The sequence below is a fragment of the Pundamilia nyererei genome, unplaced genomic scaffold (assembly GCF_000239375.1).
Source record: "Pundamilia nyererei isolate P.nyererei 1_Seehausen unplaced genomic scaffold, PunNye1.0 scaffold00031, whole genome shotgun sequence".
Classification (NCBI taxonomy): Eukaryota; Metazoa; Chordata; class Actinopteri; order Cichliformes; family Cichlidae; genus Pundamilia; species Pundamilia nyererei.
In genome coordinates this window covers 1,676,597-1,702,777 of record NW_005187432.1, presented here as the reverse complement: position 1 = coordinate 1,702,777, position 26,181 = coordinate 1,676,597, and the positions used below count along the sequence as shown (strand labels likewise).

Sequence of the window (26,181 nt, the reverse complement as noted above, 5' to 3'; positions counted from 1 at the left end):
GTGAAAATAAGTTTTTCTATATCCGTGCTTCCTCTGTTATCAGCCATCAAAGTCACCCTGAGTTTGGCTCAGCAGGATTAATCTGTTTTTCTCAGTTTTATATCAAACCCTGAACCCTGGCAAACTGGTAGCAAATTCTTCACATCATTTTTAGGAACTAAGTAATTGATTTTGACTCTGCTAGAATAGCTTTAGTTGATTCACGGTTCAGTCCTCACACACCCTTAAACCCAGCTTTCTTCTGAAACTGCTGTTTTGAACACCAGGTGGGTGTGGCTTCTGTGCTTGGGATCACACAGAACCAAGAGTAGATGAACTAGCCTGAATCCTGAGCGTTTTGATAAATCAAAGGGACCCTTAGGAGGGCTTGAATTTTAGCTGGCTTATAAAGTGGTGAGTACAGTTCTAACAAATGAGGAAAAGAAGTTATGAGTAAAAATATGGATGGATAGATAATCACCCAAGAAGGAAAAAAGTGCAATAAAAGCTCAAAATGATGTGTATTAAAATTCTAGATTATAACTGTCACATTAAGTGGGGTTGGATGCAATTTTAATATTGGCCATAATGAGGCAGTCCTGTCATTGATGCTGAGTAATTGAGTCTCTCCCAGAACCTGAATGAAAATGTTAACTGTAAAATATTTTTTATTGCTGTCAATTAAATCTTAAGTGCTTCTTGGTGAAGCTTTTTCTCGTGCAAGTGTTCTATAGACTTTCTTCTGCAATTTCACTGTGGTATGAAACACAGGAAATGTCCTTTTGCAGAATAAAGCCATGCTGGTGACCTTTCACTGGGAAAGAAGCACTTTGTGTGACAGCTAATTTTCTGCCTCTTTCCACCTGCTGGAACCAACAGTGCTGATATTTTGTTCTTCCTGACCCAAGTTTGTCAGGAAGATGTGAAAGTGCTTCTTTTTTTCCTCCCCTCTCGTCATACTTCTTACATGTCCAAATGATCTTTCTGTGTATTTTAACTGAAACGCTAAACTCTTAAACCAGGGGTGTAAAACATAAGGCCCGAGGGGCGTAAAAATCTTTGGAAAATAAGGCAGGGTGCATATATTTTGGACTTTTATTTTAATAAGTTTTGCATCTTCTCCTACTGATAAAGACCTCCACCATGGCCATCCGTACTACACCAAAGTAATTAACAGATGCTCAGTAAAAAGTAACAGGATATTTTCTGTGAATGAACAGAAACGTTTCCTGAAATTTAACATGCATTTCTTACAATTTAAATTAAACTTTCTTTCATTTACAGCTGCATTTCTTTATCATGTTGAAAAACTAAAAGTTCTGTTAAAATTGCACTCCTTTTTCTTATGTGTAGATATCTCAGAGATTAAATGTGTAGTTAAACTTCTTTATCCTGACAGAAAGGGGAATTTCACCTGTCTTGACCTGTTACACTTCTCACTTAATTGCCTTTTTGTTGTGATCCTCTCACCAGCAGATGGCGCTGTCAGCTCAGCTCTGATGCTGCACGCTACACACCACACCAAAGGACACTCAGAAATGCTCCATTTAGCAAATGCACTGGCTTTATTGAATGTTAAATACCAAACCACGCACCTGTACGATGAGCTTGGAAACATACAAATGCAGTAATCTTAATACTCTTTATTTGCTTCTGTTTTTTTTTTTCTTTTTAAATTTAATGCACAAAAGGCAGTTAAGCTTAACTTTTAACTCTTGCATGCTTGTTACAATAAGAAGCAAGGTGCTGTGCGTGAGAGCACGAGTACACACTGACATTTCCACTTTGTAGTATGGCAGGGGGAACCTTGCTCAGCTCCTCTGGTGGGAAGGTGGCGAGATTTCACTTCCAGCATGCTCTCAGTCACAGCAGGGACTGCTATTTTTCTCAGTACAGTTATCTGCCTTGGTGTGGCAGTTGGCAGCATATATTGAGGTTGATTTTACAGAGAGAGACAGAAGAGGGGATGGGGTTGGGGGGATGCATTTTTGTGAAGCAGAATGTGACAACCAGGCGCTTTGTCAGTGTCAAAAAGCAGAGAGAGAGAGGTTTCACTGATTGCAGGTAAGACATGCATACCACTGGAGTTCAATGAGTCTGGCGCAGGTGTGAGGTTATGCGAGTGAGTCTCCTTGGGGTGACGGCAGAGAGAAAGAGAGAAGGTCTTCTTAGATGGACCCTCCTCGACTGCAGAGTTTGGGGTGTGAAGGTGTAGGTATCAGAAGCCAGACTCCATCGAGCGGCAGATCTGGGCGAACACTTGGTCCGGCGACCTCTCGGCATCAATCTGCAGACGGAGACAAACCGGCTGAAAACGAGGCCTTTTCTCAAACCACCAGCAAGCCCACATGCAGTTGAGGACGGCAGCCTCACAGCAGACTGATGACCTCATTACCTGATGTGGCATTTAAGCACCCACACGCACACACCTGATGTGGCATTTAAAAGTTCAAACAGTAAATTTATTAAAGGGGCAGATCAACCCTGAAAGGAATGCGTGTGATTTTCTAATCGCTCTCATGTCAGTGGAAACAGAGAGGCGAGTAAAACTTCACAGAAAGTTGGTCCTTCCCTGCATCACTGACCTTAAACACAACATATTTCAGCATCTTGTCCATCTCAGGTGAAAAGTGTATAGTCATTTTTTGGAAATGTCTGACTTCTCTTGAAAATAAAGGAACTAAAAAGCACTGAGGGCACCACAAAACGAGCAAAAAACTAAAAAACTCAGCGTCAGTGTCGTCATTAGAAGTTTCACGTTCAAGCTATTTTCTTTCTACCAAACTACACCCGCCAAACATATCACAGCGGGTGTAGTTTGGTAGAATGTGTCGAAGTGTGTGTCTACCCAAAGATGACAGGTTTTTGACAGGATGACAGGATGTGAACATTAATGGTTTCCCCCTCGGCTGAGCTGCAATGTCCTTCTCTCGGCTGGTAGAAAGAAAACAGTTCCTACGTGGAATTGCGCTCCGAGCACCGTGAGACGAGTGCAATTTATTTCAGTTATACTCAGGAGAAGGCAGACATCTCTACAGCTCTGCAGCAGAGAATTAGAGCTCCTCTGGTAATGCACAATTGCCTCCAGTCTACGTGACTTTTTAGTCGTTTTCTCCACTAAAAAACTTTCCATCTATCAGAGAAAAGAAGCTCGTGACATTGTGACAGGATGTAAACAGTAGCTGCACACTTCCTTTGGTTGGCGGGCGTAGTTTGGTACAAACACAATATTTCCTACATGAAACTACTTGCAAATAAGTTTGTACCTTTTTTTGAGTAACTGGGAGACATTTCTGTGAGTGTTTCTTTTGTATTTTGAGCAGAGCAAGGTGAGTGACATATGCTTTTATCATATCTAAGAGAAGATGGACGTGTCCATGGTCTATGCCTTCAAAAACGAGCCGCTCACACCTAAAACAATCCAGACACAGGGTGTCAAACTTACTTTAGCTCATGGCTCAATTTGATCTAAAAAAAGGCCAGGGCAGAAAAACAATCCAAAAAATAAGCATCACTTATAAAAAAATGTTTACCAGATTTACCGCACACTCAAAAAATGACCAGAAAACAGATTATAGTTATTATTTCTTGATAAATGTTTTTTTCTCATTCAGTTAATGTTGGGAGAATAAGATCATGAACAGCCTGAGATGTCTTTAGTAAAATAACACAACATCACCAGTTTTTCCCACATTCATCGAGTCGACTGTCCTACTCTACATGTGGACTTGCAGATTACAGCAGAAAGGAACCCAAAGAAACAAGTATTTTCCATCACTATCAGTCAATTTGTCTACACATAGAAACAACTTATAGACATTTTTATTGTGTAGGAGGGATTATTAAGAAAATACAGTCGTTAAAGACATTTTTGAGCCATTCAGTGGCTCCACTGGGACTCTTTGACAGCCCGATTTTGGCCCTCTCGGCCTGCATGCTTGACACCACTGGTCTACATGGATAAATCGCTCTACAAGCCTGAGGATCAACCATGGTCTGTATAAAAGATGGATCTGGCTTCTGGGTGTGAAAAGTGAAGCCAACAAGTGATCGTCTGCCAAAAGCCGATCGCTTCTGTGTGTTTTTAATGTGTAATATCTTTGCTTATGTCCACAAATAGGCTGTAGTCAACAGGACTTATGAAGATCTTCTTATTGCATCCACTCTGTGTTCCACATTATATAATTAATCCAGTCCTTAAAACATCGTTATAGAACTGTTATGTCGTATTTCTTTTTGTAATTTCTGCTGTACTCTTGACTAGATATCTCTTTAAAAACACATTTTTTAATGTCAATGAGACTTTTTACCTGGATAAATAAAGCATTTATAAAAATAAACTGGCAAAAACTGATTTCAGCTTCTATCCCTCTGACAGGAATGCTGTTTCCCACATAAGCTGACTTGATATCATTCATAACAGAGATTTTGAAGACATTATAGGCAAACATGCCATTTCCAACAGTCTAAATACTGGTAATCATATTTGGCAAATAAAAGAAAAATCAATTTTTGGCACACCGTAAACAATTTTTTAAGGATTATTTTTATGAAATGAAAATACTCACAAACCAATGGGTGACCGTATGGTAAATATATGCATCGTTTATACTGTTTATTTGAAATGAATTTGGATACCTAAGACTAATGAACCTTTACCAGCACAGCCGTGAAATCACGTGACCCTGGACACAGCTCACCTAAATGTAGAGCAGCTACCTTTTACCTGCTGTGACAAACCAGACTGCCTGCTGTGAAAAAGGTCCATCAGCTCCCCTGTTTCTGTGTATCCAGGTGTCATCAGTGATTATCTTTCACCAGCTGGGTTTTGTCCAACTTGTCATTGGCTAATTCAAATCTTGGCGAACAAATCAAGTGGCAAAGCTTTCTGTGAGCAAAGCAAATGCAAGGCTTTTCCAAAAATGGAATAAACTGCCAATGCCAATTAACTGAAGCTAAATCAGAACGGAGCAGCAGGAGGAATGGGAAGAAGAGCTGGAAGACGGACATCAACACGATGTCGGAGCGGAAGGGAAAGTTGATTAAAAGGATTTGGTTAGGTCACACTAAACAGAGCTAATCATTACTTCCCACTGTAAAGCATCCAAATGGAAACACTGATGTCTGCTAACACAGATGTATTTGCCAGGAATATGTAAAGGAGAATTTTAAGGACTCACACTGAACAACCTTCACACAATATTGTTTTGAAACTTACACCATCTTCAGCTATTTGTAGTTAAAACATTTCTACCGTACATTCTTATTAGGAAGCAGTAAGCGGTCGGACAAAATCTGAATACAATTCACTCTTAAAACAGAGGCTCGCCTATTTGTTCTTCCACTCGATGACCCTTTCAGCTGTTGGTATTTTGAGACATGTGAGTAGAAACGTGAATATTATTTATTTACTATTTAAAGCATGCAGGCTGCAAACACACATTTTCCACACAGGATTATAAGACTTAGCTGCACCAGAGTTAGCTTCTAGTTTTAGGTCACTTTTTAAAAAACCTTTAAATTTACTTATTGTAAATTCTGTTGTGCTTTGTTTCTGTTTTCCCAGCTTTCACTATTATTTCTTTTTCTCTTTTTATTTAATATGTATTTTTCTATGTTACGCTGTCTTCTGAGGTTGCAGATTGAGACAGAAGTAAGCTTGTTGATCTCATAGATTTGTTTCCCCTCTGTTGGCCATTAGAAAGCATGCAGGTTTAATGCTGTTTTCACTCCCTCTGTGTTTACCACAGCAGCACGTCTAGTTTGTGTTTTGTGCTGTCTCCCTGTGCTCTCTGTCTCTTTTCTCCTCCCTTTACTCTATTCTTTCACTCTCAACCGGCTGCAGCAGATGGCTGCCCCCCCCCCGAGCCTCGTTCTGGTTTTTCTTTCTGTTCTGTTTTTAGTTCTGGTCTTTGTTACCGTCTCTGTTTCCTGCAGTTCTACCTTGGGACACTGCAATGGACGGATTGAGATTATACTGCTGCAGTTTTATGCTGGTTTCAGCTGAGTCTTAGATTTCTTGGCACAGAAGGATGACTTTGTGGATCTTGTCTCACATCTATTACGTAAAACAAAATCAGCACCAACTGGAAGATGGATTCCGATTTGTGCAGGGGGTCTAGGGCTCCTTCTCCAGGAATTTTTGAAGCAAAACACATAACTTAAGCCCTGTTTACCTTTGTGATGGAAATTTTTGGAATAAAAACAAACAAAAATGGTGATTAGAATTGCCCTGGCGTTTTCTTATTTATCCCTTTGGATCTTTTATGTTTTTACTCAGGAAGGCAAATGAACATGTTCCAAAAATGGCACCACCACCCCTGATACCTACCCCTAGGAACTGGCAGAATAATTAAAACATAACTGCCTCAGTGCACATATAAAATGGATATCTTTGTAAAGACAAAGTCAAACACTTCAGATGAGAGAGGGCAAACTATTCACACAACCCTTGCTTTTATTTAATGTTTTTTAACCACAATTTAAAAATAACTAAATTAAAGTAAACATGAACGAATTAGTGCACAAAACACAGAATAAATTATATTATAAGACGCAAAAGCCTTCAGTAAACATGAAGGTTGGAAAGCCTGTTTAGATAATGTAGTCCGCATCTAACTGTTTGGTTCTGTTTCCAGCGTCATTAATACAGCACCCAATAAATTTCAGTATACAATTCAATACTCTGGGATGGCACCGTTAAAACTAAGCACATTAATATGCTATTCACATATAAATAATTTTGAATTATAATGCATAATAATACAAACCACTGTTACTTCTGACTAATGCAGTCTTTTGATCTAAGACAGGCTTCTCTCTGGTGAACTATGTTTTCCTTTGTTTTCCTCCTCTAAGATCATAGAGGCTGGCACGCTTGTATTTTAAAAACAATCCTCGTGATTATTATTTATCCAGCATGTCAAATCTGAGCTGGTTGTATTGAATAATACAGTAAAGTTGCAAACTCCAGTCATGCAGGACAGTTAGACTCACATATGAGAGATAATGAAGTGATTATTGGGAACTCTTCGGCTGCTTTTCTGTGAGTGAGAACATCCCGGCAAACGATTTCCTTTTATAGATAAAAGAGCGCTGGGAGATGTTTGAAGGACATCTAAGTGTAAATGGATTTCCAGCCTAGACGAAGTGGATTTAAACTGGATTTGTTCCTTTAAGGAAAGTAAGCCTCCATTTGGAATTGAACCTCTAACCCTTACAGAGTTTGCTTCCCAATCTTACCGTGTGCAGAAGCCTCTTGTGTTCGTAGTGAGCCGCCACCGCCTGGGTGTCGCTGCAGAAGCTCTCCACCCTCCTGTGCAGGACGCTGTCTCTGTCTGGGGCGGCCTGGAAGCCGGATCTCCCACGACACTGCAGGCGATTGGACATGGTGTCGGCTGAGCAGTTCAGCAGGAGCACTGCACTGGGTTCCCCCATCTGACACACACAACAGGTGCAGTTAGAAGTTAAAAGCAGGAACTTCCCCTTTAACTACATTCGTCTGCAGGCCGGCCTTCATCCTGAATGATCCGCAGTCCACATTTCTATGTGCATTCATTCTGATCACTTCTTTCCTATTTTCAAATCTTGTTTTCATAACCCCTTTGTACTCGTATGTTAGCACTGAATCAGACTTAATTAGCATTTGTCACAGTGACGTGCGACTCTTGTGATTCCTTCACTTTGCTCAGACTGAACTTTTTGTGCATACACCACGACTCACGGCTGACTTTCCCCCTTCTTTTATTCATGCTTCTGACCACATCCCGCTGTCTACTCCATCAGCTTTGTGCTCTGACCTTCGCTTCGTACTCCTCCGCCTGTCTCAGATCTCTGGGGAAGCCGCTGATCACGAGACCTTTTCCCTGCCGTCCTGAAGACACCACCGCGTCACACAGGAGCTCCAGCAGTGTGTCCTGCAGATAGCACGCACACACACAAACACAGAAAGAATGATTTACCGTTTATTAATGATTAATATATAACCAGAAACAGCCATATATATTCCCTGCAATTTTATAACTCAGTATATTGAAGTATAATGTGCAGTACACATCTCCAGGGCATCCCAAAATGATATGAAAGAGCTCATATTTTATTAATGAATCAATTGTTTACTTTATGAAATGTTAGAAAATTGTAAAATAAACATTCCAAGAGCCTCTGTTTTTTTTTCTTTTTGTTTAAATAAATCCACCAAATTCAATAAAGGAGAGGAAAAAAATGCAAATCTTACTTTTCAGATGCTAAATCTAAAGCCATGTTTGACACAAAGTATGATGAGATATTGCTATTATTTGTTAAAATATTCTTTGGCACACATTAAAAGAAACTGCTACATGGATGAGGAGTCAGTGGTAGATGTGACACATGGGAAAAACTGGGTGCAGATATGATGAGAAGCACTGGAAAAATATGGAAAAATAAAAAGGCTTCATCAGGAGCTGCTTGTTTTTCCCCCTACCAGCCCCTTTGTGGGTTAATCAGCCATGTATGAATGCAGGCCTGATTACAGTAAGAGTAATATGATTCAAGAATACACACTGTCCCTGTGGCGCCACTCCCGGGTCACTGGTGCCAATATGCAGGGCACTGACCAAATAACAGAAATCAAAAAATACAATCTAAAAATGACAGCAGAACCGAACCAGCACCTGTCAAAATATACGAAAAAATTATAATTAGGAAGGAGGAATGGTTTGTATTTGATTCTGCAGATACACGTCCATTTAATCACCTCTGTTAAAAGTGTTAGCATAAAACACAAGGCCACTCTTTTTCGAATAGATAGCTGTCTATTGTTCAGACTCCATCCCTGACAATCGATTTCGTTCTTTTTAAACGTTCACTTAAAAGTTGGATATGTAACTGAACATCTTTCCAAACACCACAAAAATGGAATTTTCATGTTACTAATGCAAATTCATTGAAAGGAATTTCATGGATGGTTAGCAAAACCACAGATTTCTTTTCAAACCTAAATCTTCACTTGGAAGTTAACTAAAAGACTCAATTTCATATAAATCATAAAATAATATTATACACAGGGTCTGATTTATTATTGGGTCTCACATTATAAGTACTGTGTCTCAGTAAAACTATATATTATAAGTTCAAGCTATGTATTGAATTTGGAGCTAGGACAGCAAGCAAGACTCATGTGATGCAGTACTGAGCTGCCAGTCACTTCTTTATAATCTGTGTCTAAGGAGTCAGACTTTCTGGTGATTTTCTAAAAAAATAATCTTGATCAACGGTTTTCCAGGCTTTCAAAGTTTCTTTGGACATTGGTTCCTTTTTTTTCCTTTACTCATTTTCAGACTAGTCTTTGTCCATCCATCCATCAGGATGCAAGATCTTTAACTATCCCAGCTGGCATTAGATAGAGTTTGGAATTGCCAGCTGTTGCAGGGCTAACACAGGGAGACAGTCAACAATTCTCACCTATACCAATTTAGAGCAGGGGTGTGCAACTCCAGGCCTCAAGGGCCGGTGTCCTGCAGGTTTTAGATGTGTCCTTGATCCAACGCAGCTGATTTAAATGGTTAAATTACCTCCTCAACATGTCTTGAAGTTCTCTAGAGGCCTGGTAATGAACGAATCACTTGATTCAGGTGTGTTGACCCAGGGTGAGATCTAAAACCTGCAGGACACCTTCCCTCGAGGCCTGGAGTTGCCCACCCCTGCTCTACTCTCTATACCAGGGGTATCCAACTCCAGTCTTCGAGAGTTACTGTACTGCAGCTTTTAGATGCATCACTACTCCAACACAGCTGAATCAGATGGTTGGATTACCTCTTCAATATGCCATCAAGTTTGGCAAAGGCCTGGTGTGTTGGAACAAGGACTCGTCTAAAAGCTGCAGGACAATAGCTCTTGAGGACTGGAATCGGACACCCCTGCTTTATACCCACAGCGGCTGAGTGGGTTGTATACCAAATTGGAGGTCCATGACTTGATCTCCAGCTCCTCCAGCCTGCACGTTGAAGTATCCTTGCCAATATCCTGAACCAATTGTGCCGCTTGTTCGAGAAAGCGGTTAGACTTTGTGTACAAGGTAGAAAGGTCTTCTTTCTTTTTTTTAACCAAATATTAAAGAAAGGGAGGTGGGTCAAGACTTTTGACTATTCAATGTAATATAAATCAAACGCGCCCTCTTCAATGAGCTGCTGGTGTTAGCTTAGGCTGTAGCATTGTTATCAAGCTGTTTCAGGAAGACTTTGTTGAAGAAATAAGACTGTATTGTTGCTTCTTTCACTGGAGACGTTCTGCTGGCTGTTCATCATATTCGTTTCAGCCACTTCAATCTTGAAGTCAAATTAGCTTGGAGCTAAATTAGTGCAACACGTCCCAGTAGCCCGTCTCTGACATGCAGTATCACCGCATCCCTTCATAAAAGGTAAGCGTTTGTTGCATCTTCACTCTGTTCAGTAGGTGATTGCAGGGGATTATTGCTCTTCAGTGAGTGCTAGTGGTTATTCTACTAGGCTTTGCTGTCAGTCTTGCTGTAGAAGCTTATTAGTTCTGAGGCTACGTGATTAGTTAGTTTGTTTATTAGCAGGGCTGTTGAAGAAGTAATTGATGGCTTTTACTAGATGTGAGGCTTGGCCCAACTTAGAAGGGCATCATGGAAGAATTGTTTGCCACTGTGAGATGTCTTGGTGTTCAAAAACTCCAGCTAGCCTTCTGGATCAGTTCATGCTTGGTGTGGAGGGAATTTTCACTTTGTTAGAGGGCCTGGGAGTGACAAGAGTGAAAAACTTTACTATAACTTCATTGTTGCTCAGAGTATTTTGGACTCACCAATTCATCTAGTTTAGGAAAGCTGTCATAGGTAAAAGAAACGGTATAAGGAAATGAAGGCATTAAAAAGTGTTCCTGCATAAAATATCATGTGGGGTCTTAAATTTCACTTTTTAAAAACATAGTGGTTACAGCTCTCATTTTATTCCCTAATAGCTCGGTCCCTTCAGGATAATAGTATTAATTGCCGTTCTTTCTCAGTTCAGACTTGGGTCTCTGCTAAAGAGTTATGTTGTAAATTGGCCTCAGGCACATTTTTCTATGATTATTTCAGTGTATTATTGGGTTTTTTTCTCTCTACCCAATTCATAGTCAGATAAGCACTGGTGATATCATTCGAGGTTGGTTCATGGAACAACATTATCCATATCATGGATGGAGAGAGTGGAGAGAGTGATGGATTGTAACATGGTGAAGTTAAAGTATAGTTAACTTGACTTTGATCATTGTATTAGATGGATTGTTGTGTTCAAGTGTCTCACCCCACTAGACAGCACGCTCGTTTTCCTTTTTAATTTTCATTCACCCGCCACATTTTTAGGTACACTTCTTCTTGTTAACGACTGCTCGTTAACATAAAATGTCTAACAGTGACTTACATGGCAGCAACTCAGTGCATTTAATCACATAGACATGGTCAAGACAACCTGATAAAGTGATCTAAGCACCAGAATGGGGAAGAATGAAGATATAAGTGACTGTGTCAGTTACTGGGTTGCAGATGGGCTAATCTGAGCATTTCAGATACTGCTGAGCTTCGGGATTTCACTGGCTCACTGCCTTGCTCATATTAGAAGTTAGACGAGAATGGTCAGACTAGTTTGAGCCCATAGGAAGGCAACAGTAACTCAAATAACCACTTGTTAGAAGAGCATCCCTGAAAGACCACATTAGCTCCCTATTTGGATGGTAGGGTCGGAATTTGGCATAAACAACATGAATTGCCTTGTATCAATGATATCAATGGTTCAGGCTGCTGTTCATGGTGTAATGCTGTGGGGAATACACTGTAGCTTACTTGAGCATTGTTACTGACCATGTACCCATCTTTTGATGGCTGCTTCAAGCAGGATAATACATCACAAAGTTCAAACCTCTATGCAGTTACCCAATCTCAATCCAAAAAACACCTTTGGGATGAACATGTGACCATGCATATGCAGCTGACAAACGTTCTGCACCTGTCTGATGCTAAAAACACTGAGAAATGTATTAGCAAGGTGTACCTAATAAAGTGTCCGGTAGTGTATATATATTGTGTTATATTTATATTTGATTAATGTATTTCACAAACTAGTTACCATTCAATGCACTGCTTAACTCTGCATCACAGATGATGCTACTCTGCTACATGTACTGCAAACAGTACTGAGACTACTGTAAACAACAGAGCCAGAGATCCTGTGCAAACAAACCTTTTTTGACACTATTCATGAATTACATGAAGCATTTTGTTATGCTCTATAAAAACAAAAAACAAGCAAAGCAATTTCATAAATTGAACCTATATATCTGTAATAGGACAATATTGTCCAATTTAAAAGCTGCCATTATGACTGTTACTAATCACCCAATCCAATAGCGTCACAAACTGAAGCCTATAAAACAACCATAATACCTAATCAACTGTTATAACATCGATAAAGGGAAAATTTATTCCAGCAATTGATACTATCATATATCCTCCACATTACAGGTAATGGGTCAGCTGAGGATGGTGTAAGTGGCTTGTACATGTGAATTTAATACTTCTTCAAAGACATTTACCCTTCTGTTATTGTGCGATATCTGTCATCATTTCACTTAATGTTCATTAGTTGGGATAGATGAAAAACATTCATCAAATAGGCTGATCTAGGCAGTTAACCTGTGTTAATGTTTTAAAGGCTTTTTTGCCATAAGAGGAGGAAATAGCTAAGTGTGCTAACAGCTCTGCAGTTGTTAATGATTTTAAAATTATTCTCACTAAGACCGACGTTGTTTGTTTTCTTTAACTTTTTCCTGATTTGGTGATCTTAAGGCTTCTTGAGAAAAACTTACAGGAAGGAAGAGGGTAGGACGGGAGATGGTAGCTGTAGTTTATGTCTTCAGATGACACGACATTGACAGCAGCAAGATATGCTCCACTAGGTATTCATGCAACCTGGACTGAAACCCTGAGCTGCTCACAGATGCAACAAATCACGAGCAGCAGCCGCATCAACATGAAAACAAGCGCTCCTCCACTTCTGGTAGTTTAACACAATGAATAAGAAGCAGTTTTTCAGCTGAGTTAATTTTCTTTCTGCATGTTTATGTGAGTTTTTGCAGTGTTATATCAAAATGATAAAATGAATCCCTGTTTTAATAACCAGTGGATTTTCCTCGAATTCAGCTTCTATAAATATAAAATAGAGCTGAAAAGTGCAATCAATGGCCAGCAGGGGGTCACTCTCCCCGAGTCTTGTTGTATGGAAGTGTTATGGCCCCTGGCCTTGGAAGAAGAGAGCCAGCCTTCCTTCAAGCAGATTAGGGTGTGGCAACCCCCACAGACGATTGGCTGGCTGGTAACCCGTGGATACCTCCAGGGAAAGTCTATTGGACCACCTGAGGGATGCCAGACCAATCAGTGACTGACTGGTCACACCTGTGTCTTTAAAAGGCTGAAGAACAGTCATTCAGGGGCTGCTGCTTTGCACTGAGTGTGCATCCTGCCCCGTCTGTGAGCCTTGTTTGCAAGACCTTATCTAATCTGTGCATTAAAAAGTGCATGCCTGAGCGTGTAGTTTTGTATTTAAATGAACAGAAAATGACCACTCTTACATCTGCTGTTGTTGTTGCTGATGAGTATGTGCTTGCCCATAAATCATCATTCATTGTCAGTGAGACGCCACGTGTTAGCTCTGTGCAACAGCCCCACACGGCTAAAGCGTCTGGTTCGAAGGAAAATCATCAGTGTTTTTATAGTCACAAACCTGGACATGTCAGCGCCGACTGTTTAGCCCTAAAACGGGAAACGTAGTTAAATTCCCAACTGACTAAAGGTGTTGGTTTTGTGCAAGCAGTGCCCCGCAGTGAGGTCCTTGGTTGTGGTGGTAAGATGCCTGATCCTTGTTTTGAACCTTTCATTTCTGATGGCTTGGTACCACTAACAGCTAATCCCTCTGATCTGAAACCAATACGCATTTTGAGGGAGACTGGAGGCTCCCAGACTGTCATCTTCTCTGGGGTCTTACCTTTCTCAGCTGAAAGCACCTGTGGTTTTAATTCTGTTCTGCTCCCAGTTCACCGGGTTTACGTAAAATCAGAACTCGCTACAGGGTTTTCCCCTCTTTCTGTTTGCACAGCCTTACCAGTAGATGGTGTGGCCATGTTAATGGGGAATGATATTGCTGGAGGTTTCTTGCTTCCAAATCCGGAGGTTTTAGACAATCATCTAAATCAGACGATCCCAGACTCTTCTGTGAACTCTGGGCTGTATCCGGCCTGTATGGTTACCTGTGCATAATCAGGTAAAGATGCTGACATTTCACTCTCTGATTCTGTGCTGATGTCCTCATTTTCCAAGGAGGGTAATGTGCAAACTGAAGAAAACAATGTTCTGCCCGATCCATCCTTGAAGAACGCACCACTTCAACTGACCAGCAAACACTTGTCCTCAGCCCAACAAGCTGACGAAACATGAAATTGTTTCAATTGTGTGGTAAGTGCTGATCAAGCCAGTAAAGAACAACAAGCCTGTTTTGTAGAACAGGACATCTTAATGCGTCAGTGGTCTCCTCAGGTGCGGAAAGTGCAGACTGGAGTAAAGTTAAACAGATTATTATGCCAACCATAAATAGACATAAGGTCCTGTCTCTTGCCCATGAAAGTCTAGACATTTGGGTATCACAAAAACATACCAGCCTTTGTTAAAGCATTTCTTTTGGCCTAGTATGAAACGTGATGTTTCAAAGTTTTGTTGCAGTTGTCATGTGTGCTAGATTGCTGGTAAACCAAATCTGGTGATGCCCCACTGTGTCCTATTCCTGTAGCGATTTGTCCGTGTCATAGTGGACTGGGTTGGACCACTACCTAGAACAAAGTCAGGAAATGAATATCTGCTCACCGTCATGTGTGCTGCTACACGTTTCCCTGAGGCCATTTCATTACATAAAATTACAGCAAGGTCGGTTGTTACAGCGCTAAAAAAGTTCTTGTCTGTGTTTGGCCTGCTGATGGTCATACAAACTGATCAAGGTTCAAACTTCCAGTCAAAGGTGTTTAAAAAGGGTAGCTAAATTCCTGAATATCAAACATGTTGTGTCCTCTGCTTACCATCCAGAGTCCCAAGGTGCATTGGAACGATGGCATCAGACCCTAAAGGCAATGCTACACAAGTACTGCCTAGAGGCTGAAAGGAGTGGGGATGAGGGGATGCTCGTGAAGTTGTTCAGGAGTCACTCGGTTTTAGTCCAGCTGAACTAGTATTTGGCCACATGCCTCGTGGGCCACTTAAAGCTATGAAAGAGGAATTTTTGATTCCTGAAGAGCTCCAAAACAAGTGTGACAAAGTATGTGCAAAGCTTTTGTGAACGTTTGAGTCAGGCCAACGCTCTGGCTAAAAAGCATCTCGCTGCTTCACAGCAGAACACGAGGCTTTTATAGAGGTACTTATACTTGCTAATGATCAGTTAATCAAGTGCATTTGATTAGCAGCACCTGGCTGATACTTGCTCTCTTAAATCCTATAGAAGCTGCGAGGATGTACTTCATTTTTTCACAGCACTGCATAGGGTTCTATGAAAACTTTCTTTTTTACATGACCATGGAAAGGAGCTTGAAAATAACTCCTCAAATAGATTGCTGGAATAAGATGGTGAGGCCTGATATTAGACTTTGGTATTTCACAGAAAAATACATGTTCTGTGTTTCCAGGCAACAGTACAGTAACACTTTACCAAGGCAAACGCTCCCTGTGTCGTCACTCACCATTGCACCACATACGACAGCGTTTTATCTCACTTTGAGATAAAACTCCAGTGTGGGTGATTTTGTGTTACAACGGCTTTTTGTAATGTTTTCGGTTGTAAACCTGGAGAGGTGCACTTCAGTAATCCCAGTGTGGGATTATTCATCCAGCTTTAAATCACCATTTCTCTCTCTCTCTCTCATAAGTCTCTCACATGGCATTAAAAAAGCATTTCACAGTGCTCATGTTGAAGAACACATGGGACATGACCTTAATGTGCAGTAAGAAGCTTAGACAGCAGAGCTTTGCTTGAAAGCCATTGGGTTTCTCCACCGAGTAGACAGAAAGTTAAAGTAAATCTGTGCGTGGGTGTCTTTATATGGCATTTTAATCTTGGCTGAAAAGCCTCAGTGTTTCTGATTCTTTGGAGTTTGTGCTTTTCTGTTGTTTTTGTTCTTTTTCAGGGGGCAGGAAAGGATAAAAATAGCACAAGGAAGTCCATTGCAATCAGCAAAAACAGACCTTGCCGGTTACTTTTCATAGAATATAGATAAGCATAGACTGGCCCCCCTCTTTTATCCTCTGGAAAAACTATTGTTATAATTTCTTTCCAAAAATGTGTCCCTACTTGCCAGATATTCAACAGTCATCAATAGAAAGTTTTCTAAGGGCTATTTATTTAGCAGAAAAGAGTGAAAATTCAAGCAAAATCCCATTCATCTCCATTGATCCTAGACCTGAAACAGTTAGTCAGAGACAGATGTTTTTTTTGTTTTTTCCCCTCCCACGTCAGAAATCAATACAGTCTCAAAGCTCTTGTTTACTTTCTGCTACCTCCGGGTACAGCTCCTTTCTCACACTGTGTCATTTCCTGCTGTTCTCATTACTAGAGCTGCTCGAACAAGAAAAGCACTTTACTTTTTGTGGTGGCAATTACAGGGAAACCAGAAAATATTGGCGACTCCTGAAAAGAGTCAGTTATTGGCATAAGCAGAGATTTTCTGTAGGTCAAAACTTTCTCTGAGAGCTTGGTGATAATTAAATTCACGTCAATAATATTCTCTTACTTTAGGCAATTATGTTCATTTTGGATCAGTAGGAGGGCAGATTTTGGTAAAATCAGTAGTATATTTGCAATGAATTCTTCTTAACAGCAAAAATGTCTTCACATAATAGAACTTCAGAACTACGTCTTGTAACCGTGAAGGCTTGTTTTTAAGTTAAGCTTTAATCAGTTGTGGAAATCTTTAAGGGCTGGTTTTCTTTCTGTGTGACTGCAGTTTCACAGAATTATCTTTTCTGAAATGTAATTATGTAGTTTGATACAATGGTTTTCTGTTTACTGTATAAAATGTCCGGACTCTGTATATGAGCCTCCGGACTTTATGTTCATGATGATCCATGACAAAGGTTGGGACATTGTTTGAAGTTTATCACATGTGAACTCATCAGTGAGTTTCTGAGGGGTCTAGGTCTGGGTAGAGTGTGCAGGACACAGGACAACCACTTGCAAGCTGGGTGTTCACAGGACTATTACGTGTGCTTTTCTCAAAATTGGTGCAATCAGACATCAGATGGGCTTTACACTAGGGAGCTGGCAGGTTAAAGTGCATGTCTGAAAATGGCTACGGTGTAATTCAGTCACTAATTGCGTTTGTTTTTAACAGTTTGTGACAATAGTGGGGCTCTACAGCACAGATGGATAAGATCTAACTGGATTTGGATGCACAACCTTTCATGGGATTTCTTTCAGTTGAGAAAAAAATAGAAACATGCAGACCGTATTCTTCAGATGATTAATTAACAGGCTGTGTTTGAAGGCTGTGGTGACATAAACGTAAACACCAGAGCTCAGTAATTCCTCCATGGACAGATTAAGGTTGAAAATCCTCCACTGTGTGTTTTGACAAACTGCAACCAGTTTACCAGGCGGAGTGAAAGGACACGCTTCAGCAATACATTCCAGTCAATATTTGTGACTCACTCTGATCAAAAGCACACGCAAGTTGAACACACATGCTTACAGCTGTGTGTGTGTGTGTGTGTGTGTGTGTGCATTTTAATGTGAAATGTCACAGACTTGCAGCGCAGTTCAATTAAAAGGTTTTCTGAAAACCACCAGCTTATTACTGATCATTAATTATGACCAGCAGAAAAATGCATCACGGCTCATAATCTCTGCAGCTGTAATGAGGGATGTGGATGCTGGAAATTAAGCCTGTATGTTAAAGCTATTTGTCACTTCTACCTGCTACTTTTGTAATGTGATTTAAGTCTCATGTGTTGTTGTTTGTCTGTTAGCTTAAACTCTGTTTCAGAGAAGACAGTAGTCATGAAAGACCAGGAGCTTCTGTGAAATCCACGGGGGGAAAAAAACAAAACAAAAAAACCACTGAAGACTTCTCATGTGGCCTTTTTTAACCTTTTGACGTTTTCTGTCTCTCGCTCTCTTTTTTGCATATCTTGCTCTTTGTGGTGAACGCCGCTCGCTTTCCTGTTTAAGACAACTTTTCAATTTGTCAGCATTTTACCGACATATGGCGTAATCGCCGCCAGGCTGTGTGCTGTTGGCAAAAGAGTTAGGCTAAGTATTAACTGACTAAAAACTTTCATCCTACACAATGATTGGGAAAGTGTGGTTTCCAGCTCTGGAGGTACTGCAGGTGGGCCATGAAGTTGTTTAAAAGGGAGAAATCAAAGATTTTTAGCTCATAATTGCCATTAAATATTAATTTAAAAGAAGCAAGCAAAGCCACAGGATGCAAAAAGTATTCATTAGTCTTTCATTTCTGACCTGTTTTCAGTCTGTACATGTTTTATATCTCCTCTGTAAAAGGTTAAATGAACTAAATCACCAGTTAAGGCTGTTGTTTTTAACAATCAAAAGGAATCAGTGAAAAACATCATCAATAGGTCTAATTAAGGGCTTAAGCAGGCTGCAGAATACTTTCTGATACCATAAACGTACTCTCAAGAATTTGGAAATAATTATGAATGATGATGGGTGCATTTCCTCACATTAGAATAGTTGTACTTCTATTTGTGTAACATGTATTTTTCTGTTAGCTGTAGGAAATGTTTAAAAAACAAACAAACCCTGAACAGTTATTGCACAGAATCACCTTTTCTGTATTTAGACAAGGACGCATCTTGTTCCCCATTTGAAATGACAAGTTGTGTACACACACAGAAGAAACATAAACCACGCCAGGCTGAAATTATTAATTAAAGAGGAGTATTTTTACATGACTCAAAACATGCATCGAGTGGAGCTTAATCACTTCCTCAATCCTCTGTGGATAATCTACATGAGTGCCTCGCTCGAAAGAGGAGATACCATCACATCCTTCCCACAGCTGTCACAGATGTATAAGCAACTACAGCAGCTTAAGAAGCAGCTGTGAGACCTGATTTATATTTGGACTACTTCTCTCCTATAGATCTGTCTGAGCTAACTTCAGCAGTTTCATTACCTAAACCATCGTGTTATCCTTTAGATCTTTTCCCTACTTGGCTGAATATTAACACTTCCAATGTTGAGTGTTTCCAGCACCTTGTTGAATATATGACACAAAGGATTGCACACAAAGTTGTGCAGGAAGAAAAAGGGGGTGCAACTCAGTACTAGCAAGGCGTACTTAAAAATGGGCTGCAGAGTGTATCTGTTATAATGGCACCCAGAACACATCCTCTGCTCCCAGCTGAAACAGTCCTCTTGCTGGGCCGTGAGGGCACATCAACTGAATTAAAACGTTCTGCACTGCTTCTAGCACATACATGAATATGAGTATTTCAGAGTTTCTTACTGGGAAAAAGAACAGCATCACAAATGCTGTATACATTATTGAAAGAAACGTACTATTTCTAATAAAGTTTTATTTGGATTTGCCACTTTAATATCTGTGCAACCACTCGATTTGTTTTAAAGAATATTATGTGCCTCGTACTGTATTATCTGCCTTGAGGACCTGTAAATAAAATATGGGCTTAGATCATCTGTCACTCTTTTGGGCTACATTTCTGAGAGTCTAGAAAATAGAATCTGAAAAGAGCCCCTTTAAAAACAATGCTAGAAAAATATAGTACAAAGTACACTATGGTGCCAAAAGTATTCGCTCGTCTACCTTCACACACGATTGAACTTGAGTTCTTAATCCATAAAGTTTAATATGATGTTGGGTCACCCTTAACAGCTTCAACTCCTCTGGCAAGGCTTTCCAAAAGGTTTAGAAGTGTATTTATGGAAATTTTTGACTGTTCTTCCAGAAGCACATTTGTGAGGTCAGCCACTGATGATGGACGAGAAGGCCTGGCCACTCTAATTCATCCCAGAGGTGTTTTGTGCAGTTGGGGTCAGGATTCTGTGCAGGCCAGTCAAGTTCTTCCACACCAAACTCACCCATCTATGTCAATGTGGACCTTGTTTGTGCACAATCAATGTTGGAACAGGAAAGAGGCATCCTCAAACTGTTGCCACAAAGTTAGGAGCATGAAAATGTCCATAATGTGTTGGTATGTGGAAGAATTAAGAGTTCCTTCCAATGGAACTAAGGGGCTGAGCCCAACTCCTGAATAACAACCCCGCATCATATATGGAAGAAAATGCTGGAATTCACTGAACTCCTGAGAGCGATTTCTTTCACAAATATTTGTAGAAGCAGTGTGCCTGCCTAGGGCCTTGACTTTATACACCTGTCGCTATGGAAGTGATTAGAACACCTGAATTCTATTATTTGGATGTGTGAGTGATTACGTTTGGCAATATAATGCATCTGGCCCTGAATACCTTTAGAAAGTGTTGAGCTACTCTGGGTGGGGTCCACAATCACACATAATAAAACATCCCTCGATACTATCAGTATTGTTTGAGTGCAGACTCTCCAGTGCCTACATGAATAATGCCTGAGGTTGTCTCTCTGTCCCAGTCAGCGTGTTTTTCAGTACATAATTTACCATGTCTGCACAGCCTGTCAGTGAGTTTGTTTCCATCTCTGAAACAAGCTCAGACAGACGTTTCACCATTATGAAATCTCCAATAAAGCCCTTTTTTTTTTTTTAAGTGCTTTTCAATATAAAAATTTAACGTTAGTCGTCCCTTTTCTGTTTATTTAATTATACCCTCTGCAGGAAAAACATGTTACATAATACATATTTTCTCAGCCTGAAAGCTGCGGTGTAGTCAAGTAACTGCAAGTACATTTTTAGCATTTTCTAGATAAACTACTTCACTCCCAGGCTTTATAAAATGATAATCTATACAGCCGTGTTGTCAGATAATTATTTTTTGGATATGCTTTTTGCTCGGTGCTTATTCCTGTCAGAGGCCGACACTTGTCCTCTCACAGTCTACCTGTCAATCAAAAAGTGTGGTTAGTGGTTGTCTGACATGTTTGACTGTCACTTCTGCTGCTGTGGCATTTTGCAGTTGCTTCTTGTACTGAATATCCTGTTCTTACATTTATTCCAAATAAGCCAATAACAGATATAATCCTCGGGTGTCATTAAAATGTACTGTTTCATAATTGTAGGGAGAAAAAAAACATTCCCCTGAAAAATAGGCACACTGTGTTCTTGTAGTTTGGTTTGTCTGATACTCATTTCCATTCTGATTTTTTGCAATATGGCACTACTTCGAGAAAGGCATCAGAAAATAAAGAAAATACAGGGATTTTTATTACCGGTAGGGATGCGCGATGTGCTCTCATTCCAACGGCGTCAAACGCTGCTGTTGTGTGATATGCAGCTGATTTTTCCCAAATTATGCACAGGATATTGTTTGGTGTCTGTGTCAGGATATTGGTCCTTTTTTATAGAGCCACACAGAGAGATGGTGGTGGTGCAGAAAGTGGTGGTTTTATCTGTCTGAGCGTTTAAATATTTTAATACTGATTTTGATTCTCTGTCTTTTTACATTAGCATGATTTTGCTAGTAGCACGTCTCCGTTGTGTGACCCTGTGTTTTGATTCATGAAGTCATTATTACCCTTTTATGTTAACTTTTAGTTTTATTGTTCAGGGTCTTGTCTAGTTGTGGACGCACTTCATTTTATTTACTGTTCTAGTTTTAGTTAAGTTTAGTTTAACTTTTAGGCGTTCTGTTTTGAGTTTGTTGCTCCTCATGTTTCCTCCTCTCTGCTTCTGTTATGTGTATTTGTTCTGTTGTGCTTATTTCTCTTTGTCTTCAGATTAGCTCTCTGTGCTTAGGACTCATGTTTTGGTTACTTCCTATTTTTACTTTGAAGGTCCCGTGTTAGTTCTGGTTTCTGATTTTCCTTACAGTCTTCGTCTGTGTCTCGGTACCCTCTTGTTGGTCATTACCTAATGAACTGTCTGGGTATAGTCTTATATTCCTGTCAGTCTTTGTCACAGCCTTTGCTATCTTTGCTGTGTGTCTTCTCCCTGTTTAGTCATGTGTAATGCTTTGCTCCAAGTGATTTTTGAATTATTGTTTATATGTTACCAAAAAACAAATGCAGGACCGTCTTGTGTCCTGCATTTAGGCCCTCATTCTTATGCTCCACATCCTGTGACACTTTAGCCCTGCACATAAAAGAATGACATTTAAATCACAGATAGAGGGGCAGTTACAAAAGTCAACAACTGGACTCATTGTTGTTTCTCAATCTGAAGCCAGTGTTGCTTTATTTAATTAGCTCATTATAACGTTAGCTAGTTTAAAATTGGAGAAGAGTGAACAGCCGGATTGGTGCCACGTCTGCAGGGATGGAGGTGCTCTGTTGGTCTATTGTGGTAAAGAATGAGCTGGGCATGAAGGCAAAGCGGTCCATTTGCTGTTCACTATATGCGCCCCCCCTCACCTGTGGCAAGAAGCTGTGGATAGTGACCGAAAGAATAGGATCAACAACACAAGAGGTGGAAATGAGCTTTCTCAGAAGGATGTCTGGGCTCAGCCTTAGAGATCATGCCAGGAGCTTAGTCAACTAGTACAGCCGCTACTCTACTGGACTGAAAAGAGCCTGTTGAGGTGATTTGGGGATCTAACTAGGGCAACTCCTGGATGCCTATTAGCTGAAGTGTTTCAAGCATCTCCAACTGGGATGATACACTGGGGCATCCGCAGAACATGCTGGGGAGATTATGCCTCTCAGCTAGTTTAGTCCGGAAGCTGGAAGAGCTGAATGAGGTGGAGAGGGAGTGTGGGCATTTCAGCTTTGACTGAAGACCCAGATAAATGGAAACAGGGCAGGGTTGTCCATGGTGGGCTTGGCAAGATTTTATATAGGTCTCAAGTGTGGCAGACATGAAAACACTACTGTATTAGTACATATGTTCACAGATTCAGCTCTGCTGTTAACGCCAGAAATTCAAACTAAACCTTTCTGAAATGTAACCCTGAGCAACATAGCAGACCCACTACAAACAGCAACAAAACACTTTTGATGCATTTTCCCTGTCTGCCCTTCAATCATACGTTGGCTGTCTCAGACGTGTTTATAAAATGCAGTGAAAAGATATTTGCCCTCTTCTTGATTTCTTAGTTTGTTCCATATTTGTTACTCTAAAATGTTTTAGCTCACCAAACAAATTTCAATATTAGACAAAGTGATGATTTCATTTATTAAGGGAGAAAATCTATCGAAACCTGCCTTACAAAGCCATTTCTAAGGCTTTGGGACTGTGAACCACAGTGAGAGTCATTATCCACAAATGGAGAAAGCTTGGAACAGCGGTGAAGCTTCCCACGTGTGGCCAGCCTACCAAAATTACTCCATCAATGACTCATCCAGGAGGTCAGAAAAGAACAAAAAACAACATCTTAAGAACTGCAGGCCTTACTTTTCTCAGTTAAGGTCAGAGTTTATGATTCAATAATAAAGAGACTGGGGGGGAAAAAGAACTGGAAGGCTTGTTTCATACTTTCCAAAAAACATCTTGACGATCCTCAAGAGTTTTGGGGAAATACTCTGTACACTAACCAAAAGCTGAACTTTTCAATTGAACTTTTCATAAAAGGAACATCACACCAACATTTAAACATAACGGTGGCAATGTGATTGTCTGTCGCTGCTTTGCTGCTTCAGGACGACTTGCTGTAATTGATGAAACCATGAATTCTGTCCTCTACCAGATAATCCTGAAGAACAATGTTTGACCATCAGTTCATGGCCTGAAGCACAAACGCACTTGGGTTATGCAGTAAGAGAAAATTCACAATAAGTCCACCTCTGAATGACTCAAAGAAATTAGACAAAATCAAGTTTCTGGAGTGGCCTAGCCAAAGTCAGGACAAATCCAATTGCGATGCTTTTGCACGACCTTACCAGGACGATTTTGGTTGAAAACATTGAAACAATTCTCCAAAGAAAAGTGGGCTAAAATTTCTCCACACTGATGTGAAAGATGCATTGGCAGTTAATAACTGATTGCAGTTTTTGCTGCCAACGGTGGCACAACCAATTAGGTTTATTTAGGTGAGTCAAAATTACTTTTTCAATCTTTCTGAATAAATAAAATCATCATTTAAAAACTGCTTTTTCTATTTACTCAGGCTATTTTTTGTCTAATATTAAAAACTGCTTGATGATCTGAAAAATGTAAGTGTGACAGTTATGCAAAAATACTGGCAACCGCCCATGCTTCCCCTCAGCCTCTATCAAACACACGTGTGAGGTCAAGAGCACTGAGGTTCAAACTCATCCAAGACTGTTAGTAGATGCACCTATGATATCAATTTAAAGCTCGTACGTCACCTTAATCTTGAGTTGTCACATTCAAAACGTTTTGAATCCAGGAAGGGGACAAATACTTTCTTTTACTTGCACTGCAGATGAGTTGAATCTAATTTTACCCTCATCCTAAACGGTTATGGTTAATCCCTTTTTTTATATGTCCAATTTTTCAATCACACAACAGTTATGGAGTATTTATTGTGCTAATAATGCAAAATGTGATTTTTACAAATGAAAACAATGTAAAGTCAAATCAGTTTAAAATTCTAGGCTTTGTGAGCTTCAGTAATCCCCTCATTATTTGCTTGTTTCACTCTGGACTGCCACACTGACCTCAGGCAACTGTTCTCCTCTCTCGAGTGCGTCCCGCAGGTAGCGCCCCCTATCGTTGTTAGACTGCAGCTCGCTGCAGAGCAGGTCACCCAGTGTGACGCGACGCAGGCCGAACCTCTCCTCCATCCGCTCACACTGCAGAGCCTTACCTGAGCCTGGACCACCTGAGACAGAAACACAGAGAAACAAGCAGAAATAAGGCCATATCGTCACGGTCGAGTGATCACTGAGACTAACCTCCTGTGAGAAGAGGATGACGAGGAGGAAATTGAAAGATGACAGAAGAATATAAAGGAGGGAGATGATAGGAAATGGACGATGAGTGTTTGTGTGTGTGTGTCCGAAAGAAGGTACAGTTAAAGAACAAAGAGAAACAGATAAAAAACAGATAAAACAAAAAATAATCAATTAAATTACATTTATTAAGAAGGAAAATGGAAGGTAAAATTGTTTCTGCATTTTTCTGTCAAGTCTTCTAGGAGTGGTTTTTCACTGACTTTGCTGTTAGCATCGCAATAACATTTAAGCTGCATAATAAATGAAAGATCATCTGTATGCCGTCCTCATTAAGACAGGGGTTTGTGCAGAAATAAGTTTGCAATTTGCAGAGTGACGCAGAGGTAATATAACAATTACTTTCCACAAGGAGTAAATAAGGAAAGCACTGCATACTTTTAAAAAAGTAAAGAGTAATGTGGAGGGCTTAAAAAGGCAGAATGAACATACAAAGCATCATATTCAGAGAAAGATAAATCAAAGTGGGAATTAAACCTTTTTTTCTAACCAACCAGCTTTCATTAAGTAATTACATTTTAGCTGCTTTCACTTCTTACGGTCAGAATATATACCGCCACTTTCTGTGTTTGATAGCTTGCTGTGATGCTCGCAGGTGTTGTTGCAAGTATAATTGTATAACGTGGCCGTGAAACTGTGTGAAGCAGTTATTTATCAGCGCTAGCCTTGAGCCTAGTAATAAAACTCAGGATGCGCTTCATATTCATCATTATTCAACTCGAGTTGAATTCAAAACAAGTGCGCTCATCACCATTTCCTTACGGAACACGGACAGATATGAGCGAGGTGAGGCTCGCACGGTGCGGAACGACTGAAATCAGAGAGAAGAAATCAAGGAGGAAGGGCTAGGGATTCATTCAGAACATAAACACCGCCTTCGTTTATTTAGCCAGGCTCCATACGCTGCACAGACACCTCCACCAGGATGTAAAATAATGACCCAGAAATCCTTGAGAAGCTTGTTAGTGGCTCTTCTAGTTAGTTCGTCTTGCAAGTCAAACCCCTGCGAACTGTCTGAGTGTGAAGACGGTTTCATCACTGAGAACATCATCTAGATGAACCCAGTTTAAAGGTCACAGCTTTGGGAAGTGTTTTACTTTCCTTCTTACTTTTACTTCATTTTCTCAGTAGGTGTCACAGTGTGCACTGCAG

General features: G+C 40.3%; 1 protein-coding gene across 1 annotated transcript in view; it reads right to left on the bottom strand.

Moving 5' to 3' along the window:
* Window positions 1–1,525: 1,525 nt before the first annotated feature.
* The window catches only part of ak5 (adenylate kinase 5), a 100,416-nt gene continuing 75,760 nt past the window's right edge, over window positions 1,526–26,181 (bottom strand). The window contains exons 11-14 of the mRNA XM_005729009.1: window positions 24,736–24,899; window positions 7,779–7,895; window positions 7,222–7,416; window positions 1,526–2,266 (exon numbers count right to left, since the gene is read on the bottom strand). Coding sequence (XP_005729066.1) covers window positions 2,198–2,266; window positions 7,222–7,416; window positions 7,779–7,895; window positions 24,736–24,899 — 545 coding nt within the window. The 3' untranslated portion in view covers window positions 1,526–2,197. The remainder of the gene's footprint in view (window positions 2,267–7,221; window positions 7,417–7,778; window positions 7,896–24,735; window positions 24,900–26,181) is intronic.